General features: G+C 39.0%; 1 protein-coding gene and 1 long non-coding RNA gene across 3 annotated transcripts in view; one reads left to right on the forward strand and one right to left on the reverse strand.

The window, feature by feature from the left end:
- LOC150050916 (uncharacterized) overlaps nucleotides 1–20,276 on the forward strand; it is a 168,065-nt gene that overhangs the window by 848 nt on the left and 146,941 nt on the right. For both annotated transcript variants that reach the window (XR_016538274.1, XR_016538273.1), the window contains exon 2: nucleotides 18,325–18,440. This is a non-coding gene — a long non-coding RNA (uncharacterized LOC150050916). The remainder of the gene's footprint in view (nucleotides 1–18,324; nucleotides 18,441–20,276) is intronic.
- LOC150050917 (myosin-8) overlaps nucleotides 2,710–20,276 on the reverse strand; it is a 30,530-nt gene continuing 12,963 nt past the window's right edge. Inside the window, exons 16-38 of the mRNA XM_090349535.1 lie at nucleotides 19,092–19,179; nucleotides 18,891–19,008; nucleotides 18,437–18,560; nucleotides 18,218–18,354; nucleotides 16,392–16,647; nucleotides 14,371–14,613; nucleotides 14,102–14,278; nucleotides 13,670–13,815; nucleotides 13,496–13,586; nucleotides 12,860–13,249; nucleotides 12,320–12,446; nucleotides 11,885–12,003; nucleotides 11,592–11,788; nucleotides 10,285–10,468; nucleotides 10,035–10,200; nucleotides 9,813–9,937; nucleotides 7,390–7,698; nucleotides 6,573–6,776; nucleotides 4,636–4,761; nucleotides 4,375–4,545; nucleotides 4,098–4,202; nucleotides 3,296–3,391; nucleotides 2,710–2,919 (exon numbers count right to left, since the gene is read on the reverse strand). Coding sequence (XP_090205661.1) covers nucleotides 2,770–2,919; nucleotides 3,296–3,391; nucleotides 4,098–4,202; nucleotides 4,375–4,545; nucleotides 4,636–4,761; nucleotides 6,573–6,776; nucleotides 7,390–7,698; nucleotides 9,813–9,937; nucleotides 10,035–10,200; nucleotides 10,285–10,468; nucleotides 11,592–11,788; nucleotides 11,885–12,003; nucleotides 12,320–12,446; nucleotides 12,860–13,249; nucleotides 13,496–13,586; nucleotides 13,670–13,815; nucleotides 14,102–14,278; nucleotides 14,371–14,613; nucleotides 16,392–16,647; nucleotides 18,218–18,354; nucleotides 18,437–18,560; nucleotides 18,891–19,008; nucleotides 19,092–19,179 — 3,849 coding nt within the window. The 3' untranslated portion in view covers nucleotides 2,710–2,769. The remainder of the gene's footprint in view (nucleotides 2,920–3,295; nucleotides 3,392–4,097; nucleotides 4,203–4,374; nucleotides 4,546–4,635; nucleotides 4,762–6,572; nucleotides 6,777–7,389; nucleotides 7,699–9,812; nucleotides 9,938–10,034; nucleotides 10,201–10,284; nucleotides 10,469–11,591; nucleotides 11,789–11,884; nucleotides 12,004–12,319; nucleotides 12,447–12,859; nucleotides 13,250–13,495; nucleotides 13,587–13,669; nucleotides 13,816–14,101; nucleotides 14,279–14,370; nucleotides 14,614–16,391; nucleotides 16,648–18,217; nucleotides 18,355–18,436; nucleotides 18,561–18,890; nucleotides 19,009–19,091; nucleotides 19,180–20,276) is intronic.

Raw genomic sequence — 20,276 nt, forward strand, 5'->3', positions numbered from 1 at the left:
CACGGGCACTAAAGTTCGTGAGACTCTTCTCTCCAATTAACCACTAGAAAATGGGAAATAGCACTGTGGCTCAAGGTGTAAGGAAGTAGCCTTAAGCTGAAGATCTCAGGGACAGCCCAGGCCCAGAGTTCAAGCTCTATGACCAACATAAAAAATAAATAAAAATCATCTCTATGTTACAGTGGTAAATAAGTACAAAATACACAATGCATGGAAACAGTTTTCTTAAGTCTATTCCTAATAAAGAGTGGAAGGAGGGAACTGAATGGTCTCTCCTGTTTGCAGGGAGCATTGTTATCCATTTGGGTATGTAGAAGTGGAACTGTTATTCAAGTAGTAGAGCACTAGCCTCAAGTGAAAAAGTTAAAGGACAGGTGTACAGGCTCTAAGTTACACACACACACACACACACACACACACACACACACACACACACACACACACCACACACACCACACACACACAGAAGCTCCACTACTGGCACAAAAAAAACTATCACCACCCACAAAACACACACACAAAAATGCATATGGATACTTTTTTTTTTTGCTAGTCCTGGGGCTTGAAATCAGGGCTTGAGTATTGTCCTTAGGCATTCTCAAGGCTAGTGCTCTACCACTTGAGCCACAGTACCACTTCTGGCTTTTTCTATGTATATGCTACCAAAAAATTGAACCCAGATCTTCATGCATATTAGGCAAGCACTCTTACCACTAGGCCAAACTCCCAGCCCTCACATGGATACTTTTTTTTCTTTTTTTTATTGTAATTATTAAAGGGTTACATGATATTTGCCAGATAGAAGGTGCATTAATTCCCATACATTGATACCCTTTCACATGTCTTCACATGGATACTTTTAACAGAACCTTTTTCATATTTTGAGCTTTCAGGCTGTTCTTCATTTGTTTTTCCAGCAGAATATGAGGAGCTGAGAAAATAGTCTGGTCATGTGAAGGTCAGGCTATGGAATCTAAGAAAAGCCCTGCTTTGGATGTCTTCCCCAAGGTGGGACATATTCTCCTTCATCACGGAGAAGCACTTTTTTCCCCCCCCCTTGCAGTCTCCTGAAACTGCATCTTCGATGACCCTTGCAGCTGGGAGGGTGGAATCAAGTTGGTAAATTCCATCATTAAGTATGGCTTAAGGATCTGCCCACAGCTGATTCTTCAGCTTCCCGCTTAGGAAAATGTGACCAAGTAAGTCTCCAGTAAAGATATCTGAGGACACTGATATGTGTAACATGTGTCCAAACCTCTGCCACAGCCAGGAGGCAGAATTTTTACATGTGCTCGCTAACAGCTGCTGGGTGTTAGCCCTGGAATGTTAAGCCCTACCAAAAGCTGGGATGAAAGGCGACAGATTTTAGCAGCTGTGCTAATGGCCTCATCCACAAGTGACCCTTTCCTCTTCACCTTTCCCTTGTCAGCTATGTGCATGCCTGTGATGAAAAGTTGATAGGAAATTTTAAGAGGCAAGCTATTTTCATTTATCTTAAAAATATGGTACTCTAATAAATTTCCCCAAATGGCAAAAAAATAGTCATACTTAAACAGAGCTTAACACTTGCTAGGCAGGCACTTTAATGGTGAGCCACTTAACCTAGCTTAAAAATTTCTTTAAAAATTGATAAATAAATCCACAACCAGTGGTTCAAGCCTGTAAGCCTGGCTGAAATCTGAGGATTGAAGTTTGAAGCTAGCCTGGGCACAAAAATCCCTGTGAGACACTTATTTCCAGTTAACCATGAGAAAACTAGAAGTGGCTTTTTCCGCCTATGTGGTACTGAGGATTCAAATCCATGGCTTTGTGCATGCTAGGCAAGCACTCTAACACTAGGCTACATTCCCAGCCCATTAGTTTGCTTTATTCTTAAAATGGAATTTGTTAGTTGTAATCTTTTAAAATTTTTCTCCAGGAGTACAGGCAACAAAACACAGGGCCTTGTAATCCATCCTAGGGAAGGATTTCTCCAGTGAGCTACCTCTCCAGATCTGATTTGCTTTTGATAAGTCTTTTATGAGGAGCATAAACTGCAAAACTCTTTATGTGTGGCTTGTCTTTTATTCTCTTTTACAATGGTGATCAAAGAGGAGAAATTTTGAATTTTGATGAGCTCTTTATAACTTTTATGGCTTATGCTTTGGAATTGTATATTAGAAATACATAAACTTTCCCAGTGTTTTTCTTTTTGGTCATTTTTATGATTATATTGTGACTTCCTCTTTGATCTCAAATTTTATTTGGCAAGCATTTTGAAATTTTCCCCCTCTTTGTTTTAAACCTGTAATAAATTGTACAATTTACTATACAGAGTTGATGTTGATAGGAGTTGAAAGGTTGGCATAGATGCTAGAAGGTAGAGTGAATACATGAATGTGTGGGAAGTTACCCTCAGACAGGGCTTTCATCATTGTCACAGCAGAATGTAACAATCTAGAGCAATTTGATACAAGCAAGTTCTGAAAAGTTATCTGTACGTGTATGGGGAAGGAGGTAGGATAGACAAGGGACTGCTGGGTAGAAGAGGAAGCATAAGACTGAACTTTCTACCAAGCAATTGCAGCATTAAATAATAGCTAGGGGAGAAATATATTTGGGAGTAAACTATTTTGCAAGTGAAAAAAAGGTTTAAGTCTGGTTTACTTCATAAATTTACTGTAGTTTTTATTCAACAGTAAGAGAAAAGGAAGTATGATAAAGCAAGTGAGCAAAATTAGCACATTTTGTGCATGTCTTCAGCCACTTGGGATCCTCAGGCAGGTGTGTCTACTCTGCACTGATTTTTGTGTGAACCTCCCGGCTCTTCACTCGAAGTTTGTTGACCTGGGATTCAGCAATGTCAGCTCGCTCCTCAGCCTCCTCCAGTTCATGTTGGAGCTTGCGGAATTTAGCTAGGTTTGCATTGGATTGTTCCTCCTGTGAATAGAGACAAAATAGTGAGCATTAGACTTTGTGATTCTCACTGATATTTGTCACTAGACAAGATTACTAACTTTCTTCAGTCAGATATTTCCTTTTCGTGTTCTGTTTCTATAGCTGACTCCCAAGTCTGCAGATTTATAACTTCAGTGACAATTTTGACTTGAAAGAACAAAAGGAGAAATAGTTTTTAAATGGAAGGGACAGCTTCTTTTCAAGCCCACATGACAATTGTTGATATGTGTGCTGGGTAGAAAAGAAGTGATAAAGGAACCCTCTTTGGGCATCTCAAAGTCAAACTACAATTTTGGGAAAATACCAGTAAATATTGTTTTTCTACCCCTTATTTCCTTTAGGGCTGAATGATACTTACTGCTTCCTCAGCTTGTCTCTTGTATGATTTCACCTTTGCCTGTAATTTATCTACCAAGTCCTGCAGCCTGAGAATATTCTTGCGATCTTCTTCAGTCTGAAAGTTTTAAAAGATGATATGTATTTAACTCACAGAAAATGGTCTACTTCTAGTGGAAAAGTAAATCACTTGTTGTGCTGGCAGGTAGATCTGATGTAAGCCTGACCACTTCTTGCCTTCCTTCATGATTATTAACAGTAGCCATTCTTGTTAACAATGTATTGTATGTAGGCACTGTATTCAAGAATCATACACAGTTTCTTTAATCCTACCTCCCTGCACTGGGAAGTGGATTGCTGTTATTTCTATTTTATAGGAAAGGAAATAGAAGTTCAAAGTACAAAGTAATTTATTCAAATTTTAAAAAGTAAGAGAGACCATTGGAATACCTAGTTTATCTGGCTTTAATACCTGCATTCCTTCCTCTTAGGTTATTTTATTCCTCTTCCTTCCCTTCCTGTTTTCCTTATCTCTTCCCCCTCTCCTTTCTTCTCTTTCATTCTTTTGTGTTACTGGGGATATAACCTGGAGCCTTGGTTATGCTAAGCATTGTCACTGAGTAATAATCTTAGCCCTCTGTTGTTTTCTAACGGTCTCCTTGATCTTCCCAGCTTGATATATGTCTGTGTTAAGGAACTGTGTCTTTTACCCCCATATAATACAGTGTTAGTGTTTCTTTATTTAGGAGTGTCACATAGTCAGCAGAACTATACTTTTCTACTGTGCAAGGCATCTGGATATTTTAGAGAGTGATTTCCCTTACCTGGTAGGTGAGTTCCTTCACTCTTCTCTCATGTTTCCGTAACCCTTTAACTGCCTCAGCATTACGCTTCTGTTCATTTTCAACCTCTCCTTCAAGTTCACGTACCTGAAACCAGAAAGACACATATGCATTGTGGGATACTGTTTAGCCTAGGACCTACCGAAGGCATGGTTTGGGTGTCTCTGGCCTCAGCACAAAGATGCATGTATGTAGGAAGAAGGAAGGAGTAGAGGGAGTCCCCATTTCCTTTCCCAGATTTAGAGATCGAGACACCTACTCTGGCCTCCAGTTTCTGGATCTGCTTCTTGCCGCCCTTCAGTGCCAGCTGCTCAGCCTCGTCTAGACGGTGCTGCAGGTCCTTCACCGTCTGCTCCAGATTCTTCTTCATTCGCTCCAGATGAGCGCTGGTGTCCTGCTCCTTCTTCAACTCCTCAGCCATCATGGCTGCCTGAAAAGCAAAGGAGCCACCAAAAGAATGAAACTTGGGGATAGCGGGTAGCACCATTGTTTGGGGAAGACAAACATTCATCTTGCTCACATCAGTGATGGCCTTCTTGGCCTTCTCTTCTGCATTGCGTGATTCTTGAATAACTTCTTCCACCTCACTCTGGAGCTGTGAGACGTCATTTTCTAATTTCTTCTTGGTATTGATGAGGCTGGTATTCTGTTAAAATAGTGGAAATTTGTTAAGATTTGTACTTTGTCTCTTTAGGATTTTACAAATGTAAATTGGTTCAACAAAGGGACTTGATGTCAACATTTCACTAAACTTTAAATACTTTGTTCAGTGCAAGAATGTCAAACATTTACATGGTTGGAAATTCCTTAACCCCCACTCCAATGCTCCAGTGACCAACGTTTTTTTTGTAAGAATCTCTGAAGCTGAAGAATGCCTTTATTAAACTGAAAGGGGTGACAATGAATCAGATGCATTGTCCTCATAAACTGAGACATTGAACTGAAACCCTCTGTGTCAACTACTTGAAGGTTATTATTAATAATAATGCCTACGCTAGCTTGTTTGGGGACATACATCTGTCATCTCAGCACACAGGATGTCCAAAGTCAGCCTGGGCTAATGAAATCCTGCCTCAAAAGAGTGCCTATAGTTTTTGGCATTGATTATTTATTCTTTCAATTACATATCCACCAGACAATACTAGTATCCTGTCTTTGAAAGTTGGGAATATTGTGTTAGAAAAAGAACACATTTTTCTGGGCATGGAAGCTTATGCTTCTAAGCTACTTAGGAAGCAGGTATCATGAAGATTTTAGTTTGAGGCCAGCCCAGGCAAAAGTAGGTGAAGTCTGATCTCAAGCAATAAAAAAGCTGGGTGCAGCTGGGCCCTGGTGGCTTATGCCTGTAATCTTAACTACATAGGAGGTTGCGATATGACAGTTGTGGTTCAAAGTCAGCCTGGGCAGAAAAGTCCCTAAGACTTATCTCCAGGTAAATGCCCCAAAACTGGGAAGTAGAGCCATCACTCAAGATTGCTAGCCTTGAGCAGAAAAGCTCTGGGACAGTACCTAGGCCCAGAGTTCCACAAAGCAATGATGTGAGTATATTTTCTCAGCTATTTGGGAAGCACAAATAAGAAGATGATGGCCCAGGTTGGTTGGGGGCAAAAATGGAAAACAACTAAAGCAAAAATTAGTGGGGGGATTAATGGCTAAAGTGATGGAACATTTGTCTGCTAAGTAGTAAGCGAGGGGCCCTGAGTTCAGATCTCAGTACTCCACTTTCCCCCCAAAAGAAGATGGGGACAGAAAATAATATTTTTGTGGGCATCAGGCATGGGAATATCTTAGAAGGAATATATTTTCTGTGAATTGATCATGGTTTGCTCCTTTGGAGAATTCTGAATTTGTCTTACGAAGATATTTTCTTGAAGTTTCAACACAGTAGTTCTTGAAGGGAGGCAAAAACAACCTCTGTAGGTATTTTGACATGTGCAGCATCGCAGTGACATAGGACTGCTACTCTATTTAATGTCTGCTAAATGTCCTTCAGGATACAGATAGTGAACACGATAAAGTTCAAGTGTCCTGGATAAATGCCACACAAAGCATTTTCACAGTTTGGAGTCAGCAGGTATTTTTTTATTCCAGATTATTCTACCATATAGTTTTCTTTCTTTTGCCAGCCCTGGGGCTTGAACTCATAACCTGAGCACTGTCTTTGGGCTTCTTCAAGGCTACACCACTTGAGCCACGGCACCACTTCTGGCTTTTCTGTGTATGTAGTACCAACAAATCAAACCTGGATTTTCATGCATGCTAGGCAAGCACCCTACCACTAGGTCAAACTCCCAGCCCTAAAATAGGAGTTTTAAAAATTATTTTCAAAACTATATTATCTATGTTCCTACCACCCAAAGATAACTTCAGTTGATATTTTAAAGAGGAGCCACATCTTATAGACATATAATTACAATTCTCACTCGTCACTTACCAGCACACCAGTGTTTTTCTCACCTGGGTGTGGAGGAGCTGGACACGCTCACTGGCATCCAGGAGCTCCTGCTCTGCAATTTTCCTGCTCCTCTCCGTCTGCTCCAGCGTGGCCCGCAGCTCCTCCACCTCAGCCTGCAGCAGGTTGGCTCTGCGTTCCACAATGGCCAGCTGCTCCTTCAGGTCCTCCTGGCCCCGGAGAGCATCGTCCAGGTGCAGCTGGGTTTCCTATTTTTAAAAAATGGTCTTAAACATTCTGAAGAGAATGTGAGCATCCCCTAAGAAGAACTGAAAAAGTGTATAGCTGCCTGGAGCAGGAAGTGATCTACTAGTCATTTGAATGAGGCTAAGAGTAGTGATATCACTTGCTTAGGGTGAGAGATAATTACTAGGAAACAGTCTTGTATTTTGATTTTGGTTTGTTATTTCCTAACTAATATGTATTACTTATAGATCATTTCCACATGCTCTCTCAGTTCCTGATATCTATTATATCATTTGGTCCTCACAGTAGTCCTTGAGGTGAGAAGTTATATTCTTATTTTGCAGAAAAGAAACAGGTTATTAGAGTTTAAATAACATGCCTGAAAAATTCAGGCAGCAGCAAAGCTAAGGTTTAACTGCAGGCCTTTCTGGTTCAAAGGCTTTGCCGTACCTCAATCTCTGGGCTTCTGTTTGTTCTTTTATATACAATTTCTTGAAAACTTATATCTGATGTGAATTTAATTTAGATATCACTATATATTCAGTTGTATAACTTGTTAGAAAAGAGAGACTTTGGGGAATGACAGACAGATATAAGTCCCTGAGTCATCTGAGAGGCTTAGGTAAACCCGTCTACCTTTAGGATCCCTTGGGTGTTCCTGTAATTCCTCAAGCTCTCTGCAGCCAAGCGGTTAGCATGGTTCAGCTGGATTTCCATTTCATTCAGATCTCCTTCCATCTTCTTCTTGACTCTCAGAGCATCATTTCTGCTTCTGATCTCGGCATCCAGCGTGCTCTGCATGGACTCTACCACTCTGATGTGGTTTCTCTTCAGCTGGTCAATTTCCTCATCCTTCTCAGCGATTTTCCTATCAACTTCAGACTTGACTTGGTTCAGTTCAAGCTGGATGCGCAGAATCTTACCTTCTTCATGTTCAAGAGATGCCTTAATAAAACAGTGATTGATTAGTAATTGAAAATAGTGTGAGAATTTAGAGTCTATTCCTTTGTGAGCCAAATCTTATTAGTATCATTTTGTCTGATTGTACAGTACAATATCTCTAGGAACTTGTTAGATGAATCATTTTTATATATTTTTATTGTAATTAATAAAAGGGTTACATGATATTTGCCAGATAGAAGGTGCATTAATTCACATATATTGATACCCTTTCACATGTTTGGTCCCCATTACCCTCCCCTCCCCCCCATCTTGGTTTTCCCCCCTTCCCTATCCAATTTCAAATAACCAAATACAAATAAATTCAATATATCAGATAACAAAGTGAGATACTGTAACAATATGAGATAACCAAGGGACAGCAAAAGAGATGAGAGATAACATAGTACATTAAGGACAACAATCATTCATTATATGGCTTTTGTTTCTGTATCCTGGAGGTCTTTTCAAATAGCTTCATACTATATGGCCTTATGTATCAAGGTCAGTATGAATCATTTTTTTTAATTCAACCACAGATCATACAGGGCAGCACTTCAAGTATTTTGTGCTATACAGATTTTCATGCTAGTACTAGCAAAACTATATGATTATAATTATATATGATAAACATGATCTCTAAATATCTTACAGATTAAAATATTCCTGTGTATGATTTGATATAGAGTATAGAAAATATGTCTAAAAACAAAAACTATTTTGCCTTTGCTAAGAGATAAACATTTTAATGTGGCATATTTTTTCTAATAGATTTTCCTGCTATATATAACATTTCTACATGTGTATATGTGTGTTGGTGTGTGTGTTGAGACAGGGTCTTGCTGTGTGGCTCTGACTGGCTTCAAACTTGATATCATATGCCTCAGTCTCCATTGCTCTTGTCAAATATGGAGAATATTCATGTGGACAGATGTACGCTTCTTGTTGGCTACCTGAGACCTATCTGCCTGCATTGATAATTTTGTATGGCACATTGTGATTTTATAAATATCTGAATGTTACATTAAGAACAATAATCACAAAGATAAACCTCTTGTATCACTATCCTAGAGTTAATTTCATTTAGTGTCATCCTGTATGACCATATGTACCTAGCTAGGAGAAGCCTAGTTGTGTACTAATTATTATAAATGAAGGAAACCATGGAGCCTATGTTCCTTTGAGTTTGGCTTACTCCACTATGATTTTTTCCAAGTCTTTCCATTTCCTTATGAATGGGATGATGTACTATGTGAAGTTACTTCTTTTCTCTTTCTTTCCCCTTACGGTTAATCTCATGTAGTTACTGTATCTGACTTTGTTATCTGGCATATTGAGTATACATTTATTTGTTTATTTGAAATAGGAAAGGGAAGGGGGGAAAATCATTGGGAGGGGATGAGGAAAGGAAAGGGGGACAAAAACATGAGAAGGGGTATCAAGTTTTGACAAGCAATACACCCACAACCTGAAGAATGTAACTGTAACTCCCTCTACATAACTCTGACAATATAATGCAATAAATAAATATCTAAATATCTAAATGGCCTTGGCAAAAAGCAAAGTTTCCCACAGCATGTTTATGCAATCAAAGTTATATATGTTAATCTGTGTCACATTTTTGAAAGTAAACACTTACTTGAATCTACCATAAATATTCCCCATATTAGTTACATTTAATGAATATCAAATTCCATCACATGGCTATTCTAAAATTTTCTTATACTTGTTTTTGGACTAGACATCTTTGACTTAAATGTTCGCGTCTTTTTTTCATATGTTTTTATTGTAATTAATAGAAGGGTTACATGATATTTGCCAGATAGAAGGTGCATTAATTCCCATACGTTGATACCCTTTCACATGTCTTGGTCCCCATTTCCCTCCCCCCACCCCCTTTTCAAGATCATTTTCATGGTGTAAAATTTAAGAAACAGCTTTGATGGGCCAGGATATTTGTATTTTTAAGAAGTTCAGTAGCTATTACCAAATTGCCCTTCCTAAAAGTCATATGGATTCAAATTCTCACCATCTCCATAGTTGTGTACCCGTGCCACAGCACAATTATCTACTATGTGCATTTTTCTCTGACTTTTCTGCCACATCAGAATAACATATACCTCTGCTTCTTCTAAGGCAGCCTGAATGTCACATTTCTCTTGTTCTACTTGCTTCTTTATTTTCTCCAGCTCATGAATTTGCTTCCCTCCCTCTGCAATCTGCTCAGTGAGGTCAGAAATCTCCTCTGTGGATGAATAGACAGAAGAAAGATGTTTGAACTCATGGTGGTGACATGGAAAGGATAGGGCTACTACCTAAGGTAGGGAAGATTGCAGACTCACGCTGTAAGTTCTTATTTTCTCTCCTCAGTGTTTCCAGTTGATCCAAGGATTCTTCATATGCATTCTTCACCTTGAACAGCTCAGTGCTGAGAGAACGGGACTCCTTCTGAGAGGTCTCAAGTTCAGCTTGAGTTTCCTCATACTTCTGTTTCCATTCTGACAGGATCTGAAGAACAGTAAAGTTTCAGTTAGTACAAAGGAGGAGGAAGACCAAATAAAATATTTGTACAGTTTAAGCAGGATGGGCCACCTTGTCAAAGTTCCTTTGTTTCTTATCGAGAGCAGCGCAGGCAGCATTAGATCTTTCCACATCGAGCATTAGGTCCTCCACTTCATTCTGGAGCCTCTGCTTTGTCTTCTCCAAGGAAGCACATTTGGCATTCACAGCTTCTACGTGTTCCTCAGCATCCTGCAGACGCTGGGCCAGTTTCTTCCTGAAAAGTTAACCAGACAATCAATACTTAGTCAAGGCCAAAAGCAAAGTGATAACCCTTCTACTCTCTTGCTCTACACTGCCAAAGGCTATGTATTTTTCAAAACTAGCAACCAGAACTGCTAGAAAAAACTGGGAAGCATCAAGGTGGTTCACAATTAGATTCAAGTCCTTTGTCTGCTAATAAATTCGTAGAGATACTTATATAGCGTCAGAAATTCAGGACTTTGAGGACTTCCAGTTGATGATGATTGTAAAAATGACTAGAAAACAATTTTATTTATCTATTATTTGATTTAATTTTTAAAAATTGGTTATTTAAGGGCCTTGCTCTATAGCCTGGGCTGACTGCCAACTTGTGGTCCTCTGGCCTCAAGCTCCTGAGTGTTAGGATTGTAGACCTGCATCACCAGGCCCAGTTATTGATTGACTTTCATATGTAATGCTCATTCCAAAAAGGATTTGAGGCCAAATATATATTTTATTAGGCTAAAATGCAGTGAGCATGTTTATTTGTTTCTATGAGAATTTCTATTTCCTTTTATGTATTTCTTCCTTAGAAAACAGCTAGTTTCTTCTAATCGGATAATTTTGGATAGTTTAACTAGGGAAAGAAATCGATAGATAAATAAGGACAGTTCATACTGTTCAAACAAAGGCAAATGTGGTTTTCATTTGAATTGCCTATATCCTTTCTTCGTTCTTTAATTTATATAGAAATCTTTACTGCATTTAGATCAACTTTAGGCATTTGATATGGCTTAATGGCCCCCAAAATGAGTTTTATGAGGTAAGCCTGTCTATTAAATGTGAAGAAGGTGTGGGCGTTGCATTCAGAACATCTAGTTCTCCAACTCCAGGTATAGCTTTTATTAAGCATATTCCCTTTGGTTGGTTGGATAATGTATTGCAGCTTCAATGTCCTCATCTGTAAGATGAAGATAGAAAGAATGATAAAATGGTGTACAATATTGTTAGGGAAACTAAGTGAGGTGATGAGTACCAGTATGTGACACATAGAATACACTTAATAAACATTAGTTTTTGCTAATGTTTTGTGTTCTCATCATTACAGTTACTGAGTTTGGCACCGTTCTTTCTCCTACACTGTTTACAGCACATACTTGGCCTCCTCCAGCTCCTCCGTGCGCTGGATGGCGTCTGTCTCGTATTTGGTTCTCCACTGGGCAACCTCACCATTGGCCTTGGACAGAGCCCTCTGCAGCTCGGCTTTGCCTTCCTGCTCCTCCTCATACTGCTCCCGAAGCAGGTCGCAGTCATGGCGGGAGGACTGCAGGGCATGCGCCAGGGCGTTCTTGGCCTGCAGGAGTGGCAGTTCATTAATTTAAGCACCTCAAGGAAACCTGACTAGCATGCTTAGATTTGATTAGCCAAGATTGTCTTCAGTAAAACTCACTTTCGTTTCTTCCTCTAGCTGACGTTTCAGCTCCTCAATTTGCTGAGTAGATGCCTGCTTACTCCTTGAAAGTTGAGAGACTAAAGCATCTTTCTCATCTAATTGTCGAGAATATTCACCTAAAAATAATAGAATTAAAGGGATTTTTAGAGCCATAATAATTAACCTAAAGCTTTCCTCTGTGTGTGTGTGTGTGTGTGTGTGTGTGTGTGTGTGTGTGTGTGTATGTTTTAACTGCTTCTAAATCTTGTCATAGAAATGGGGATGAACAAGCAGAATTACCATGTGAGTGTAACAAGTAACTTGCCTATTTATTCTTGCACCCCTTTCTACCTTTGTTTATTCCCGCAGTAATATGAGGGTATTACTTATTCAGAACTTCTGGAATTGCTATAGGTAGTCCAAGGTTTGGGGACCCAGAGACAGTGTGTTAACCTGCTTCTGTCTGCAGGCGCGCTCTCTGTGCTGTCAGCTCATTGATGAGCCGCTGCTGCTCCTCTTCCTTAGTCTTGAGTTCACTCACTTGATCTTCTAGTGTCCGGCACATCTTCTCCAGGTTTCCCTGTATGACACATAGCAGTATGGGATGAGACACTGAATGCAGCAAAGAAAAAGAAAACCTTGATACTTAAAATACTTTCATGTGAATACATGTATACCAAGTGCAGTAGGAAATCGTGACATCACCTTTGTGAAATATGCTAGGAGAACAAACACACTGAGTGTATCATGCCCCTTTATGAGAATAGTTAATTGTATAGGAATGATACTGATACTTGCTTGAAGTGTCTTTTGAAATCTTCTTAGTGTGTCCTAACTGGCCATTAAAAAAATAGAAACAGGATGGAATCAGTTAGGATAGAAAATAATTGAGCAGTGGTATAAAATGCCTGCAAACCACGCTTACTTAATAGCAGAGAAAAATGGATAGCTCTTCTTACAGGTAATTATCCTCATTTAGACGGTACTAGATACCTTGGCTTTAGAAATAGTCTCTGCATTGCTGCTGAGGTCATCGATCTCCATCTTCAGCTCGCTCTTCTCCTTCTCCAGCTTCTGCTTGACCCTCTGCAGGTTGTCTATCTGTTCACCGAGCTCCGCCATGCTGTCTGCCTGCTTTTTCCGAAGAGCAGCTGCTGTGGCTTCATGCTGCAGCGTGGCCTCCTCCAGGTCCCTGCGCAGTTTCTGGAACTCAGCCTCCCGCTTCTTGTTCAACTCCACCTGGGCAGAAGTTGCCCCGCCGGCCTCTTCCAGCCTCTCGCTGATCTCCTCCAGTTCCCGGGAGAGATCAGAGCGCTGCTTTTCTGCTTTGGCCCGGGAGGCGCGCTCTGCCTCGATTTCCTCCTCCAGCTCCTCAATGCGGGCCTGGGATTCAAAAAAAGCACATTAATATAAAATTGTCTTAATTGTAGGTTTTTTTTGGCATTAGGAAAAATAGAGCTAAGGAGCAGGATACAGTGATGCGTGCCTGTAATCTCAGCACTCTGGGAGTTAGAAGCATGAGGAGCTCAGGTTCTGGGCTAATGCAGGCTACATAGTGAAACCATGTCTAACGCCACCCTTTCCAACTCAAACCAAACCATCAACAAAAAAAAAAAGGAGAGGACACACCTGCAACTCTTTTATTTTCTTCTGCAGTTGAATTTCTACTGCTTGTTCATCTTCAATTTTGCTGATCAAATTGCTGATTTCAAATTCTTTCCTTTAGACAAAAGAATAAGACATAATCAATACTCAAATGGATTGAGAGATGATATCATATTGATTTTTTTCTTCAGTACATACTTTTTAAGCTTTTCATCAAGCTGTTGTTTGTCATTTTCTATATCCATTGTGGATTCTTGAGCCAGTTTGAGGTCACCTTCCAGTTTCCTCTTTGCTCTCTCTAAGTCCATTCGGAGTTTCTTTTCTTGCTCAAGAGATCCTTCAAGCTAATGGGAAAGTAAATAGGTCAAAATTGAAAGTGCATTTTTTTTTTTGCCAGTCCTGTGCTTGACCTCAGGGCCTGAGCACTGTCCTTGGTTTTCTCAAGGCTAGAGCTCTACCACTTGAGCCTCAGCACCACTTCCGGCTTTTTTTTCTATGTATGTGGTACCGAGGAATTGAACCTAGGTCTTTGTGCATGCTAAGCACACACTCTACCACTAGGCCAAACTCCCAACCCCAAAAGTGTATTTTTTTAAACAAACATTTAAAGAATATTTAAAATGTGTTTACATCATCCACTTGCTGTTCTAGCTTGGTTTTAGCTTTGGTCAGGGTGTTGACTTTGTCCTCCTCTGCCTGTAGGTCGTCCAGGGTCTGCTGGTGGGCCTCTTGGAGGGCCTTCTTCTCTTTAGTCAGCTTAGCAATGGTCTCATCTAAGCTTGCCATCTCTTCTGTAAGGTTTTTCACCTGCAAAGGTGAAGAAGAAAGGTCTCACTTAGAACGATTCTATTAGGTTGTAGAACCTCAAGTAGTAATACGGCTGGATGTGTTTTTTGTACCTTGTTCTCTGTGGCATGCTTCTCCTTTTCAACCTTGGCCAGTGTCAGCTCAAGGTCATCAATGTCTTTCTTCAGCTCTGAACACTCATCCTCCAGCTTCCTCTTCTTGGCGGTCAGCTCAGCGTTGATCTCTTCCTCATCCTCAGCTCTCTCAGTCACCTCTTTGATTTTGGCTTCTAGCTGAATTTTGTTTTTGATTAACTGGTCACATCTTTCCTCTGCATCAGCTAAGCTATCTGCTTCCTGTGGAGAGATCCATTAAGATACTTAAAGGGTTTATGATTTATTTTGAAACTCATTCTTTGCACAGAGTATTAGTACTTAAGCTTTGTTGGCTTTCACACTATGAATATAAATTCACCTGTAATTGAACATTATTACATGGCAACTAATTAGAAATAGTTTAGAAGCAAACTATTCCACAAAGTGACAAGATTGTAGGACCTATTGATTATTTGAAAAATAGTGTGGACAAGAGTGGAAAGACCCATCGCCCTTTCACGGTGAAAGGAAACTAAGATTCTTGTTCTCAAATCAGCTTCTATGTATGATCCTGGACAAGCTGCTTTATTTCTCTTCCATTCAGTTTTTTATTTGTAGATAAGTGCTGACAAATGCTTGTTAAATGCTTTCTAACTGCCATTTTCAAAGACTATGGTTCAGTGAAATTGGCTAGTTTGAAGACTATGATTTAGTGAAGTTGGCTAGTTTTTATTTTTTTTACCATTTCTTCCCTTCCTCAAAGAATTGGCTTCCAGGTTGAATTTTTAAAAAGCTGAAAATAAAAATAACATAATTACATTTCTCTGCACCACTTGTATACCCTTATACTTTTCTGATGGTCCAAAAGAATGCTATCATTATCTCAAAACTTTCATTTCCATTTAAGGAATTGCTGTCAGTCTCCGGTGTCTTTTTCAATGTGTAAGAACAATGATGTTCCATTTGCTGTGGCTCACATCCTGTAATCCTAGCTGAAATGACAGGTAGGCACCAGGGATAAGTGTCTCTGGTGTTTGATAGGGTTGGCCTAGACCTTCAGTCCTCCTGATCTCAGGCTTCCAAGTAGCTAGAAGTGTACACCTAAAGTATCAGCACCCATTAAAAACAATTGATTGTGAGAAACTATATAGTGCCATCAAGTTTTTATATAAGACATTTGTGTTGAGTTGTGGTCTTGAATTTTTTTTTGTGGTCCTGGGATTTCCTGGAACTTCTCACTTCCTGAGTCAGTACACTTATTGCATATTTATTCTCTTATTGATTAACATGTAGAGAGATTAAGATGGGGAAGCTGTGGTCTTGTGCTTTTAGGTAAAGATTTCCTGTGTATATGGGAAACTATCAGAAGACAAAGTTGAAAATAGCTGAAACTTTAAGAAAACTTTTCATTTCTCACATATTTTGGGGCTTGTTGTCCAAGGAATGAGAGGCTATGTTCAGTCAGAGTGCTGTTGCCAAATATCTTCCCCACTGTGATTGTGGCTCCTTGTTAGACTCAAAACAAGTATGAGAATCTTGTTCATAACAAAGGAATTATGAGGGAAGAACATAACATCTTTTATTTGGATTTTAGATCAAGTAAATGAACAAATATTTCCTCAGTTAAATCTCAGGGACTGAGGAAAGCAAATAGAGAAATGAGATTATCTTTTCCAAGTTTAAAGACCATTCCATAGACTTGCATGTAGAAAATAGAGCTATACTTCCGAGGTTGGGTTGATGTAGTCAAGGCACAGGGATAAAATATCTGAATGAAATTTGGGGACATGGCTTTAAAGTGCTTCTACATGGCTGTCAAATTTTGTGCCATTGTTGAATATATTCCTTAATCTTTTTCATTTTGTAATTTGGAATGAATTGTGCCTGCTTCATAGCATAGTGAAAGCTTTGTGAAATACTAAAAAAAAAATTCCTTGCGATTTCTTTTCAGGAAAACCCATGTCATAAATCAAAGTCTATGTTTGTCTCAGATAAAAAAGGTTTAGTAATGCGGCACATTTAGAATTTAGAATACTCACAGATTGAACCTGGAGTTGCAAGTCATTTTTCTCTTTTAAGAGAGTGACCATTTTTTCCTCCAGTTCCTTCCTTTTTGCTTCTGACTTGGCGAGTTCATCCTTGGTTTTCTGGAACTCTTCCTTCATGGTGGCCATCTCTTTCTCGGTCTCTGCGCTCTTAAGGAGGGGCTTGATCTTGAAAAAGAGTTTCATCCAGGGCCAGTGCTTGACATTCATGAAGGCCCGGACATTGTACTGGATGCAGAAAAGGGCTTCTCTGAAATGATGAAAAAGCGTCAGCATAGACTGATCCAGTGGAGGCAATGTCATTGCTGTTTATTACACACAAATCCTCCTTGTAATGAACTATGAAGCCTATAAGTGATATATCAGATTTTGTTTCATTATATGCAGGTTTTACACACCCATCTACACTTGCACACTTGTAGTAGTCCTCAGTGACTACTAATATGGATAATATGACTTCATTCTCAGTCCCTATGGAAACAGTGAAAAAGCTAATGGTATTAGAAGATTATAGGACATATAATAGTGGTTTGAGAATGGGAGTGGCAGTCGTAAGTTGATTGTTGACATAGGAATGTAAACTGAAGTGGCAAAGGTGTTTCACATTTGTACTGACTTACTGAGACTGTGATTTGTCATCTTTTTCTTTAAACTTTTCCTTTTCCTCTTTGTGATCACTGCTAAACAGTCTTTTCATTTGTTAGGTTTTCAGATGATATCCTAGCTTTTAAAGTCCTTTCAAGTGTCTCAGCCCTATGTGGTCAATTAGCTTATTTACATTTTAAAGGAATTTTTAGCATTGAGCTCTAAAACTTGTATGTAAATAAAAATTTAAGATGATAACAGATTAACTTTTTTTGCAACTACAGCACCAGACTGGAAAAGTTTGAAAAATTTATAGCAAAATGTATGTTGCTTCAGTCTTATTACATAGTTCCATTGTGAGGTGTGTGTGTGTGTGTGTGTGTGTGTGTGTGTGTGTGTGTGTGTGTGTGTACTGGTTCTGGTGCTTGAACTCTGTCTGGGTCTAGAAGCCATATTTGAGATTTTGAGCTCAAGGCTAATGTTCTACCAATTGAGCCACAGCTCCACTTTTGACTTGGTAGTTTAGTGGAGATAAGAGTTTCACAGATTTTCTTGCCCCAGCTAGTTTCAAATGGCAATTCTCAGATCTCAGCCTTCCGTGTAGTTTGGATCACAGCCACCAATGCCTAGCTTACAGCTCCAGTTTTTAATAACTATGAGAAGGCAGATATAACATCAATTACAATGTAGAGGCATATAAAAGACACAGGTACACTTGGATGGAGGCCTAAACAAGTAAAGATGAGCAAAATGAATGTACACTATATATTAGGTAAGTCAATCAGGGAAAGGAGAAAATAACCTGAGATAAATTTGGATGAGGGAAACAGGATTTGTGCAAACATGAGAATAAGAGACAAGCAAATTGTTTAGCATGACTGAAAAAGGGTATGCAGTTAGAAATGATAGATGAAGTGGGGAATAGAGAGAGCCCTGGCTGCCAAGCAAAACAACTTGGGCTTGACATAGAATGACATGAGGATCCACACATTGAAATATGATGTGATGAAGACAATTTTTACAACAAGCTGAGACTTTATGTGAGGTGAATGAAAAGGGCAAAATTAGAGGCAGAGCTTTAGACATTGGACAAGTTTTAGAGGATACCCAGTGTGACAGGTGATGCAAAGGTTGATGTGTTAAGAAGAGACAATACATATAAGTCCAGGAGAAAGAATTAATGAATGAGGAATCATTATTGTTAGTCCCTAGGGTCTCTGTATGTTTTTTTTTACCTCCTCTGCAGCATCTTCTGATATTCTACCCTCATTAGGAACCCCCTACAGACAGCCTGTGTTCTTGTTATAATCTGGGCCAATTTTTCATCTCTCATTTCTTCTAGAAGACCCAGAAGTCCAGCTTTGAAGAAAACCTGGGGAAAAAGAGAGTCACAGATCATCTCCATACTACATGAGAAACAGAAATGGTGGTAGTGCTTGGAATAACAGCTGTACCTTGGTATGTCCAAATTTATATTGGGTATGATCAATATCAATAGAAGCCAGAAGCTTCTCAGAAGCCTTCTTGCTGTCGATGAACTGTCCTTCTGGAATAGCACTTGCATTTAAAACCTTGTATCTGTTAGGTTAAATGAACAAATGAATTGTTAGCAAGATTTGATTAAAAAATACTAATGGTACTAAACAAACATACAAATGAACAATTAGAGAAAAATGATCACATATCAGAAAGTAATATTAATAAAAATCCAAGAGCAAAAATAAAAGTAAAGGTCCAACTGTGCTTTAAAATAGTATGACTTTTTTGGTGGCATACATCCTTCCTGTTACTTTTCTTGTTACTCTGTCTACCTACTGTAAAGCTTGCTATTTGATTTTCAATTTTATAATATATACTGAAATGAACAGAGGACAGTTAAGTAGATAGATTACAACAAAGCAGACTGACCTTTGCTTAAAGTCCCCATAAAGGATCCTGCTTGGGAATCCCTTCCTGCAGATTCGAATGCCTTCCAGCACGCCATTACACCGCAGCTGGTGCAGGACCAGCTCGTGCTCCATGGCACCTAAGAAGAGACAAGGGAACTTTACTGATGGACATTGAATTTTCAAACTCATGCCTCTTTGATTATTCTATGTTATATCTTACCAGGAGTCTTCGTTTCATTGGGAATGATACACCGTACAAAGTGAGGGTGTGTGCTCCTCAGATTGGTCATCAGTTTATTTAAATTTTCCTAGAAAACCAGATAGAAGAGACTTGAGAAAGTTCTATTTTGGATTTCTCTTTCTTTTTTATAATTCATAAAAATTCATAATTATATACTACTCTGAATTAGTAGGCATAGGCTCATAAAGCTTCATATTGCTGTGTATTTGAAAAATCAAAGGATTCCTCCTCATTGTTCAATAGCCAGAAGGGCAAAGTGCTAGGCAGAAAGGCAGATCTACCAGACACTCATTTGTGATACTTAGCATCTGTTTTATAAACTGCAAAGTGAATAGCCTTGATACATAGGCAGTGTTCTCAATCCAGAGTCAGAAGATAAAGGACAGTGGCCATACTTTGTCACTAATGAACTGCCTGACTTTAAAGTTTACTTTATGTCCCTGGGTCACATATCAAACAAGTTAATATTATCTCTATGGCCTCTTTTGTCTTTCTTAGTACTAGTAGTTTTCACACTAGTTAGCAGTTTCCTTGGTAACTTAGGTTAGCAATTGTCCCAACTTAAATCATTCTTTCTTTGGACCTCTAGTTTCTTGTTTTATTTTTTGAAGCTTCTACAAGTATGAAATTCTGCAGCCTGTGTGGGTGGATCTTGGATACATGGAAACATCCATAGTCTTAAGTATGTGGGAGAAATATTCTAGAAAACGTAATTGGTTATGACAGAAGATAATGCTTTACCCAACCACAGAAAACTCACACGTAAATAGATATCTGTCAATGTTTCTTAGCTATAATCTTTAAGAGAGCAGATTTTTATTCACATATCGGTTAACCACTAGAACACAAATTAATGTGAATTTATGATATTGAAAACAGTACAAAATGTAGAAAACAATAAGGTGTTTGGTGAGATGATGCAAGGAAGTGAGACAAAAAAGAATGAGTGATTTTCTTGTTTAGGTCAGAGGTCTTAGAGCACATATCATACTTGAATTTTAGTTTTGAAAGGAATGAGATTTAGCCACACAAATTCTCACAAAGCTGTTATTAGTCTGAACACCTTGCACTTTTCTCTTTGAAAGAGCCCAACTACATTAGAAAATTTTATAATAAGATTATTTCAATTATTTCTCTCTAGCTCAATCATCTGTTTAGATTTAG

This window comes from Megascapheus bottae, chromosome 17, assembly GCF_031878675.1.
Source record: "Megascapheus bottae isolate mThoBot1 chromosome 17, mThoBot2.hap1, whole genome shotgun sequence".
In the NCBI taxonomy this organism is placed as follows: domain Eukaryota; kingdom Metazoa; phylum Chordata; class Mammalia; order Rodentia; family Geomyidae; genus Megascapheus; species Megascapheus bottae.